The following is a 10,836-nucleotide window of genomic DNA, read 5'->3' on the forward strand; positions in this document are numbered from 1 at the left end:
AAAAACAAAATATCCAGTGAGCAGCAGATCTCTCAGTGAAAATGCTTTGTTGATGCTAGAGGTCAGAGGAGACAGCTTTGAGCTGGTAGGAAGACATAGTAACTCAAATAACAACTCAGTACAACCACAGTAAGGAGGAGAGCATCTCTGAACACACAACACGTCGGACCTTGAAGTCCATAGGTTACAGGACCAGAAGACCACACCAGGTGCCACTCCTGTCATCTAAGAAGAGGAAATTGAGGCCACAATTTGCATGGGCTCTCCAAAATTGGACAGCAGAAGTTTGGAAATATTGCCTGATCTGATGAGTCTTTTTCTGCTTTTTTGGATAGTAGGGTCTAATGTAAACTACATGAAAGCTTGGATCTATTCTGCCTTATATCAGGGGTTCAGGTGGTGGTGCAATGGTTTGAGGGATATTTTCATGGCACACTTTGGGCCCCTTAGTGCCAACTGAGCATTGTTTGAAACCTGCAGCCTACCTCAGTATTGCTTCTGATGATACTCATTTTTTTATGTCCACAGTACGCTAAAGACTGTAACATTATGACTGTAAAGTAAGCAAAGGTAGGTTGATGTAGCAGAAGAAATAGCCACTTGTGTCCCACTGAGTGTGTGTGTGTGTTAAAGATGGAATCACAGTTCGAGCTGTCACTCTTTTATTCTGCTTGTTGATGTTTTTCTGATGCAGTCGTGTTGAATTTGATGTGTTTACTGTGCTGAGACGGAGGCAGCCAGAATGAGAAGCAGCCGATGCCGGCTCCCCTGTGCTAGAACTACTAATCTTGACACAGAGTAAGTAAAGGTTAGACTAAACAATGTGTGTTTGCTTAAAGTGATTTTCATGACAACTACTTCATCATAGCAGGAAGAGAGATAGGCTGTATTTAGAAAAGCTGCATTACCAGATTGGACAATTTTTTTAGCTGTATTTATTACAGCGTTTCAACCGATTTGTCAAGTTTTAGATTTATTTTATTAAAGTTACTAAAAAAAAACAAGGAAAAATAACTGGGGCGTCATTATATTTTAATTGCAATAAGGTTTTATTTTTTAATAAACGGTTCAGTAGAATACTTCAGGAACACATTAGACTAACCACAGCAAGACAGAAAAGAAAAGCCTACACTGACAATGAAAGGCTGTCATTTGTCACAGCAGTGCATTGAGCTGAACACTAACATTAACATGCTCACGGTGACAGTACTAACGGTGCTGATGTTTCTAAAGTTCTAAAGTGAAATGTTTACAGTGTTTACCATGCTAACAAAGGTTAATTAGCACTTAATTTGCAGCTGCATCTGTCATTGTTTTTGTGTCTGATTATGAAACCAACTTAGAGCTAGAGTGTGCAAAAAACATGTGCCAACCCTAATTTCTTTACATTTTACTTCCAAGGAGCCAGATTTTCTTCAAATTCTTTAAAGTGAGCTTGAGCAGTAGTTCTCTAAAGGCCTTGTTCTTTGGACATGGGCTGCTCTTTCACTCACTTTAAGTCCAGTCCTTGTACCTGACCATTTTTAGAGGAATAAAAGAGCACCAGCAAGGTGATTTCCAAAGCGCTATTAGCTGAAAACTTGGCATAGCTTGTCATGAATGTGCAGTGTGTCCTATCATTTGAGGGAAACTGGACAACTTGAGGAGAAAAGACAAAATATCTACAGCAGATAAACAGTATCTGAAAGTCATGTCTTAAGATATAGGGAAAAAAATCGGATATATTCTCATATCCATCATGCGGTAATAGCTTCATTTTAATGATCTCACACTGCTAGACTGGCCTCTAGCAGTGTGAGATCAGCTTGACACAGAATAAAACAAAAGGCAGCCAACATCCAGAGAAGAGCTTTAAATGTCCTTCAACAAGCTCAGAGAACTATTCCTGAAGAATGCTTAAAGAAATGACGAGCTTGCCTAAGAGTCCAGTCATGTTGAATATTGACTTTCAAGCTTTATTGAATTATACTCTGCTTTTACATCCCATAGTATATTTCCATATTTCAATAAATCGCTGTACCCATTTCCCCATTTTCTTAACAAAATATAAAGAAATGAGGGTTGGCTCAAGACTTTTAGCTCTATATTTAATAAACGTTAAACCAGACATGAAGCAGCTCAGGTTTGAGTGTTAAATGTTTAATAACTAATATGCAATAACATTAGCAATTCTTTGTCTCATCTTGGCTAGTCAATGCCAGATATTAAATACCTATATTTAAACCATATATTGAAACTGTTCTGTAGGGATTTATATTGAAACTTAACTTGCGATCTGTACATTTTTGGTAATTTATGTTTTCTATACCAGTTTATGTGTTATTACTTTGAAGCAGCTTTCAGTGGATATTTATTTGCACTGAAATCCTGAACAAAATAACATTATTTAGTCAACTAATGAGGTCAACATGTCCCATCCTACATGTAACAAACATCTTTATTGGACAAGTTTACCTTAAACCCTGAGATCATGTGACGAACCCAGCCCAATGTAGACATTTTTTAAAAATCAACTGTTGTTACTGAATTTTTCTGTCCGTTTTCTAGCCTCTCTCTTACTAAAGTTTCAAGAGAAAACAGATGTGTGTCTGAGTCCTCAGGCAGAAAAGTCCTCACGGCATCAGCCAGCTGAAACAGGTACTCTGTATTTTTCCCGCTTGGACCGGTAGAGTTGATGATCTGATTGGCGATCTCCTCCAGGGGTGCGGGGCCGAGGTAGTTGGGATTGTCCTTGGAGCCGATGTAGATCAGCGTCTGGCTTGGCGAGCAAGTGAGTGATGGACGGGGGTGAAAGGTCACCGTGACGACCTGATAACCACCTTTTTCTCGGTAGTCGAGGTAGCGCTTCACTTCTTCCTCCCGGCCAGTCGGTAGTTTGTAGGCAACACCCCAAACACACCCCTGAGGAAAGCAAAATGGCTTAGAGGTCCATAACCTGATGACATTTTCTTAGGTACACCTGTTCAACTGCTTCTTCACACAAATCTAATTGGTGGCAGCATTTCAGTGCATTTAAGAATGTAGACATGGTAGACAAGAATACCTACTGAATTTCAAACTTACTGGTCTGAGTATTTCAGAAACTGCTGATCTACTGGGATTTTCTCACACAACGACCTCTAGGGTTTATAGACAATAGTTCAAAACAGAGAAAATATGTCAGTGTGGACCAAAATGTTAGAGGAATGTTTCCAGAGCCTTTTTGAATGTATGCCTTGAAGAATTAAGGCAGTGCAAAAAGGGTTCCAACCACTACCAATGCCCATGTCCTTAATAAAGTGTCCGGTAAATGTATTAGTATTTACATTTGATAAATGATGATATATAATCACCTTGCCTAAAGTCACAATAAAAGTCAAAATAAAAATAACTGACATAACCAATGTTACGTTCTTGCTTCTACGCTGTGAGTATTTCTTATTGTATTTTATGTTTGCAAACATCCAAGGACTTTACCTTGGACTTCAAGAAACTATAATTGATAGTTTTCAGCATTTATTTCAAACTTATCACACTTATCAGTCAATTCTAAAAACGGATTCCTGCCATGCTTTACTACATCACAACTCATACTACAGTACTGTGCAAAATCCTCAAGCCACTCCTCATTTTTAGACATTTTGCTTTTAAGAAGTCAGACTTTCAAGTTCTTTTTTAAAGACATCTTGAGCAACAGTTCTTCAGGCTTTCTGAAGTCTTTCAAACTTTTTCCTTCTAGACATTGGCTGCTTTTTCACTCATTTTCATTCCAGTCGTTGATCATTTTCAGAGATTTTGTTGTTTTATTTTATTTGTTTGATTGTCGCACCGAAACTGGATTGTTCAAATTGCCTTTAGTAAGTACAGACATGGTCAGGAGAGAGGTACAACATTGAGTATCTGTTGGCATCTGTGAAACATGGCTTAGTTGTGGTTTGGGGCTGCATTTCAGCCAGTGGTACTGGGTATCTTATCAAAATTATGTAATAATAAGCATTGAAAAGTACAGTCAGACTTTGATCCAACATAAAAACACTATCTGGGAAGCATTTGGCAACAGACTGCCACTGGACCACTATTAGACATGGATTGGCCTCCCCAGAGCCTAGACCTCAAGATTATTAAAGCAGAGTGAGATCACCTTGACAGAGAACAGAACAAAAGGTAGCCAACATCCAAAAAAAGACTTCTGAAACATCTTTAGACGTCTGGAGAACTATTCCAGAAGTCTCTTTCCCATTTTCCTAGCAACATAAAAAAATGAGGGGTCACTCAAGACTTTTGTACAGAACTGTCTATAAGAGGTTTATAGACAGTCTTCTTTCCTGCGCCGTTTTCACTCCTGTCTGCCTTGTAAAAGCACGAAACTCTGCAAAACTGTTTATAATTAAAGTATAGCACTTTCTATGTATGTAAGTGAACACAAAAAGTTCTCTCTGAAGTGGAATCCAATTTGTGCAGCTTTGTACACTGATCGCCTTCACACTCCAACTCTTGTCTTAATTATAGCCAATAAAACAAGAATACATAACAAGGTAGGTGGATTATGACCTTCAGGTAGTAATAATCTCTCATTACTGTGTAAATAACATGTAATTTTGTTTGCTTCCTGCAACGCAAACATCAAAGTGATGACAATAAAGGCATACGTCTTGTACCTATTATGTAATGAAGTTACCAGTCAATGAAGGAAAGAACAAACAAATGGGGGCTATTTTGAGTATGTAGTCCGTATTTATGGAAAAACATCAAGAATATGACCAATATAATTTCTTCTTTTCTATTATGGTTTCTTTCGTTTCCATTAATTTTTGATAATGAATGGTTCTGCTCATCTGTCAAGCTATTAATTGAATTTGTGGTTGGAATCACAAATTATTTCTTTCTGACATCATAAAGACTTTTTAATACTGACTGATTAATAAAGGAATACGTCATGGGCACACTACAAAGAAATTGTTATTGCACCCTGATGTTAAGAAAGGGGGTATAACTCACCTCAGGATTCTCCACGAGTGTCACAACCCGGCCAGGCTGCAAAGAACACACAAACACACATAATAAATGGCTTTGTCATTAAATTGCAAGTTGGTTAGCACACATATTGCAGGAAATGGGATCTTTCTGAAAGGTTACAGGCACGGTGGGGGAAATAATTATTTGATCCCCTGTTGAATTTGTAATGTTGCTCACTTACAGAGAAATTGGTTAAATTTTCATTAATTGGTTTTTATGGTAGTTTCATTTTAATGGAGAGACAGAATATCAACCAAAAGTCCAGGAAAAAAGCATATTACATAAACACTATAAATTGATTTGTATGTCACTGAGTTAAATAAGTATTTGATCTCCTATAATCTAGCCAGAATTCTGTGTTCACATGTGGTACACAGATTACAATCAATCGATTACAGATGCGCTTGATTTCAAGTTATATTTGTAAAGCATGCTTGTCCATAAAATCGGGTTTTTCCATCCCAACCTCTCTACCTCCATAGGCAAGACCTAAGAGCTGGATAAGAATGTAAACCTCCACAAAGCTGTAATGGACTGTAAGTCAATCAACAGTAGGTTTGGTGAGAAGGTGACAACTTTTGGTGACATTATTTGGAAATGAAGGAAATAAAAAGATTATCAATTACCTCATAGAAAATCTGTGGGGGGAACTGAAGTTTCAAGTTGCCAAGTACTAAGGCATGTTTTGCTTGGCGATGAAATACTTCTTTCAATCAATGACATGCAAATGAATTTATAGCTTTTACTTCTGAATTTCTGGTTGATATTCTGCATCTCACCGTAAACAGTTCGAGACTGTTTATTCCGTTGTGTGTGAGCAAACTTACAAATTCAGCAGAAAAACAAACAATTATTTCCTCCACTGTATAATATCACCTGTACACTTTATAATGCAGTGGTTGCCAGACTGTGAGGTGGACACGTATTGATTGGCAGCGCTTGGCAGACCAGGAGAAAAAGAGTGGATAAAATTAGAATTACATTAGAAAATGAATACATTTTCTAAAGCTGGGCAAACAAAGAAAAGTTGTGGTTTTAATCCGATATAAGATTACAGGAGTCTATAAATCGCCATATTAGGGGGAATATTGCTAACATGGATTTAAATATTAAAGGGCAACATCTAGCCCATTTATAAGGAATAAAGGTTAGGACATACAGGCGTTAACTTTGTAATAATATAAGCCGAAGTGAAGTGTCTTCAGTAATGTCTGCCGTGCACTAAAACACACTGTAGCAACATTGCATCAGGTAGTACTTTTTTCATTCTGGCCGCTATGAATCAGTTCCCAAAGCCAGCAAGGTATACTCACCTTACCCGGTACACCTCGATGGTCGGTACTGCCTTGCCAAAACCGGCGACTGAAGCCTTTTATGTACCCAATTCTCTTTTCCTCGTAAGGAAAATCTACTTTCCATATCAGTGAGCCGTAACCGAACACCCACATGATGAGAGGTTAGGCTAACAGAAAAGGACGGGTGAGCTGGACGAAATAGTCACCTGTAATCGTGACGCCTACGACTTATAACAAGAGCTACAGCATTATAAAAGCTGACGTGTTCACCTGTATGAGTAAAGGTGATATCTAAAAACAGGAAAACGTGCTTGAAGCACCGGTTCCGTGTTCAGCGGACAAACTGTCAAGTAATACGGATTACGTAAGTTCCTTCACTTCCACTAAATACCTTTCAGTTTAAATGACAATTCTGGAGAATCTGCACATTTTTGGCCAAGAAAGCTAAATTATGACTTTTCGGTTGTTGAATCAGATGGTACCCATTCTTTTCGCAATGTGTTGTGCTTACAGCATATGCTGTATCACTTTCTTGCAAATGCTTTCGGGCCACCTGCTTTTAATTTGAAGGTGAAGCCACAATTCCGGATGTTTGTAGCTATTTCTGTGCTGGTTTTAGTTAGGCCAAACGGTACAGATAAGCAAGAAATGTTGTCATCGTGATGTATGTCTAAATAGCAAGAGATTATAATTTTGTAATAAGTAGTTTGAATGTGTCCATGACTTCCTTGTTACCGTTCAGTACAGTGGGATAAATTTAGTTTAGGTTCACATCAATTTATTTCAACAAACTTTATTTTTTTAACTAAAAAATAAAACAAACAAGACAGAAATATTATTAAATTAGTCTACTATTGTATGATATTAATCGTGGACGTTAACGATTAATGGATGTGTTAATGTGACCTTTTCTTGTCAAAAAAAAGTCACAATTAACTCTTAATAACATACAAAACTTTTGTTTCCTTCTTTATTTTTACTTTTTTAAATCTCGTCTTTTCTCGAATGTTGGGTTCACCTATTACCCGATGTACCCTAAACCCCTACAAGATTATTTTATTTTAGGCTATGGCTCTCGTGATTTTTTTCAGCTCATTTCTTCTTTTGTGTGGTCTTTTTTCAAACATGAGCTGGGACAGATAACACAGGGCTTTCATCCTGACACCAGGGGGTGCTGAGTTTCTATTTCCCACAGTGTGTCATGGCACGCTTCTTTCATGTATGCCGTGAGAGCACTGATTCAGAAACAAATTAAGTGGACAGCAGCAATATGGTCTCTAATGTCATGCTCATTCCCCTGCCTCTGAGAACAGCTAGTCAGCAAATCTTTTATCTGAGACTCCAGTTTGGAGATGCAGCTCAATAGCTGAAATCCCCAGCTGTGGTAGCTGAGGAAATATCCACCATTTAGATACCCTTATTCAAGAAACCAAAGCCAAACTTGGGGTAGCTGAGCTGTTCGCTGAGTGACAGAAGATCAGAAGTCAGCTCTAAACTGGAAAAAAAAAAAATGAAAACAGTAACTGTGTTGGTCATAAAACCTGTTGCCATCTACTCAAAAACATATTCTTTTTGCTTTTTAGCCCCCCGCATGTTATCTTTTACTTTTATAATTAAAGTATGTTGTTTTGTAAATGCACCAGTGTGATTTGAGGTATTTACACTCATCTGCGATTTAAGCACTCCTTGGAAGTATTGAATGGACTCCTCTTTGACTTCAAAAATGCCTCTAATTCTTCGTGGCACAGATTCAGCAAGGTGCTGGAAATATCTCTCAGTGAGTCCATAATGACATGATAGCTTCACACAGCTGCTGCAGATTTGTTAGCTCATATCCCTGACATGGTCAAGAAATCAGTTTGAGATGACTGGACTGGATTGTCACATGGTGTGTTATTAAGATGGAAGCGGCTATCGGACGATGGGTACATTGTGATTATAAAGAGATGGGTATAGTTAGCAACAATACTTAGGCAGGCTGTGGGGTTTAAACAATGCTTGATTGGTACCAAGGGGTCCAAATTTTGTCAAGAAAATATCCTCCACACCGTTACACCACCGGATTGATCGATGCTTTCATGTTACTTACAGAAAGTTCAGACCCTACTAGCCAAATGTTGCAGAGAAATGGAGATTCATCACAACAGCAAACATATATTTGGGGCGATCGTGGCTCAAGAGTTGGGTGTTCGCCTTGTAATCGGAATGTTGCCGGTTCGAACCCCGGCTTGGACAGTCTTGTGTCCTTGGGTAAGACACTTCACCTGTTGCCTACGGGTGGTGGTCAGGGGGCCTGGTGGCGCCAGTGTCTGGCAGCCTTGCCTCTGTCAGTGTGCCCCAGGGTGGCTGTGGCTACAATGTAGCTTGCCATCACCAGTGTGTGAATGGGTGGATGACTGGTTGCGAACAAGCGCTTTGGGATCCTTAGGGACTAGTAAAGTGCTATACAGGCCATTTACCATATTTCCAGTGTTCTTATATCCAGTTTTGGTGAGCACCCATGTGGTTTTCTGCTGCTGCTGTAGTCCACTTGCTTCGAGGTTCAGAGGTGCTCTTCTGCTTTCCTCACTTAAAACAAGTGGCTATTTAAGATACCGTTGCCTTCTTCTTAGTTCTTAGTTCAAAGTAGTCTAGCTAATCTCCTCTAATATTTGACATCAACAAGGCGACTGTGAATCAATGCCACAAATAACTTGCAAACTGTATCTCTGTGCTGTATCTATCTTTGACACTTTTATTAGTGTGGCGAGGTGTGGTTTGTGGCACAGCAGCAGGGGAGGGGTGGAGCAGTGGGTTCAGGGTTTGGTGTCAGCAGAAGACCAACACAGCTGATTTCCATCGTATAATCGCCTTCCCTATTAGAGTTAGATGCCAGGACCTGACGGGAGAGCTGCGTGTGCTGCACTGGAGATAGACAGCTGTAAAGATGCCCAACCGAAGTCACTGGAAAAATTATAAATAAACATTCAATTACCTGCAAAGCTACGTGCCGTAGAAAATATTTACTTGTGTTAGTTCTCGTTGTTTGTTACCTTTGTATTCCAGTGACAAACAACACAGACATTTAGGCAAGTCTAAGCAGTTTGTTCTACATCGTGTTTGTGTTCTAAGAAAAGAAGCTAATTTTTTTTTCATAATGAAGAACATGTTTTATTTACTCGACTAAAGAAAACACATGTATTTCCTCTCTAGGTGAATTTGTTGTGTCCTGTTTGTTAGATGGTAAACAAAGATGTTGTAGCGAATGTGAAGATAACGCATGAGAAATGACTGGAAATAGCGTTTAGTGTAAACGTTCTGTTCCTCTATCTAATCAGTACCAATCTGAAACCCATTTTCCCCTTTAACACATTCTAGTACAGAGCATAAACATTACATATCTTATAAATTAAATCTACAGTAATCCACCCTTTATTCCAGATTTAATCAAAAGACTCATTATGTCAACAAGATAATCAAAGCAAATATGTCATCATTGCAGAACAATCATTCTGTGCTGGTATGTAGGTGGCTTTGCATGCACAGCTTCACTCTGTGTTATTTCTTCTCCCAGTTTCTCCATACACGTTACATCAATTTGATTCTCTTAGGCTTTCTTCTTCTCTGACAAGCATTTCCTCTCAGTCTCCTTCTCCCCGTGCTCCTCCTCTCTTTGTGTTCCCTCTCCAAATGCAGAGCTGCTCCTAAACCTTCCTGTTCTCCTCCTGCAGAGTATTCTGTTTATTCGACAGGGAGGTGGCCAAGATAGTTCTTTGCTCGATCGTTTCCCTCTGAATTTTGCTCATTTTTGCAAGCCCACTTTCACGTTGGAAGACTGCATTTGAATCAGAATTGTGTTATTTGATCGGTTTTTTGCTCTCAAAATTGCGCTCGCTCGCAAAAATTCAACCTGCCTGGGTCAGTTTCCTTGACATGATGAACCCTACTGAAAAACATGTAGCAAACACACCAAGGGGTAAATCGGATAATGCCACATCAGGTTAAATCTATGTGGATGGATCAGACTGTATCATGCTTGACAACTGACAGAGAGCACTGGTTTCCTTTAACCTCATAACCACCAGTTTTTCCCTGACCTCACATTTGATGTTGTAGTCGTGTAAAAGAGGTTCAATACACTGTGAATCCTAATTTACTGATGTTATCCTTTCCTTGGAAATATCAGAACAAAGAGCTTTTCTTTGCTGTAGGTTATGAACTGATGATGTAGTTTGACATTTAATTCGAAGGACTTGTTGACTAGAAAGCTTGCGTTAGAAATCATAAAAGCATGGCAGTTGAAATTTTGGGGCATTTGTATTCATTTCTCATGGTGAATTGGGGACTGAAATTTAGAATATTGTATATGAGGCTCTGTTTTACTTACTTTTAAAAAAATCTGTGACTTGTGAGTGTCTCAGCTTTAGGGGGGCACATCACCAAATTACAGGAGTGCTCCTTTAAGACGAGTTACGCTCCCCATGGTCTATTTACTCGTACTGTCTTTCCAGCTCTGAGTGGGTTTTCTTGTTCAGACGAAAAATCCAGGAAAATGTGTCTGTTGCCA

The 10,836-nt window shown here is 38.9% G+C and overlaps 1 protein-coding gene across 1 annotated transcript; it reads right to left on the reverse strand.

The window, feature by feature from the left end:
* Positions 1 to 1,011: 1,011 nt before the first annotated feature.
* On the reverse strand, positions 1,012 to 6,688 carry chac2 (ChaC, cation transport regulator homolog 2 (E. coli)). Its single transcript, XM_005919480.2, has 3 exons — positions 6,309 to 6,688; positions 4,978 to 5,013; positions 1,012 to 2,901 (listed from the first exon to the last, which is right to left on the reverse strand). Exons 1-3 carry the CDS (start codon positions 6,441 to 6,443, stop codon positions 2,503 to 2,505), a joined length of 570 nt encoding a protein of 189 aa, XP_005919542.1. The 5' UTR covers positions 6,444 to 6,688; the 3' UTR covers positions 1,012 to 2,502.
* Between the last annotated feature and the right edge of the window lie 4,148 nt (positions 6,689 to 10,836).

This window comes from Haplochromis burtoni, unplaced genomic scaffold, assembly GCF_018398535.1.
Source record: "Haplochromis burtoni strain Fernald_Lab_line unplaced genomic scaffold, NCSU_Asbu1 Contig_37, whole genome shotgun sequence".
Classification (NCBI taxonomy): Eukaryota; Metazoa; Chordata; class Actinopteri; order Cichliformes; family Cichlidae; genus Haplochromis; species Haplochromis burtoni.

What these genes read in the sequence shown, in the direction of transcription:
- chac2 (XM_005919480.2), bottom strand. Translation starts at nt 6,443, where the DNA reads ATGTGGGTGTTCGGTTACGGCTCACTGATATGGAAAGTAGATTTTCCT. An exon ending in ATCGAGGTGTACCGGGTAAG is followed by an intron (nt 5,014 to 6,308) that starts GTGAGTATACCT and finishes TGTTCTTTGCAG; the next exon opens with CCTGGCCGGGTTGTGACACT. An exon ending in CACTCGTGGAGAATCCTGAG is followed by an intron (nt 2,902 to 4,977) that starts GTGAGTTATACC and finishes TGCTTTCCTCAG; the next exon opens with GGGTGTGTTTGGGGTGTTGC.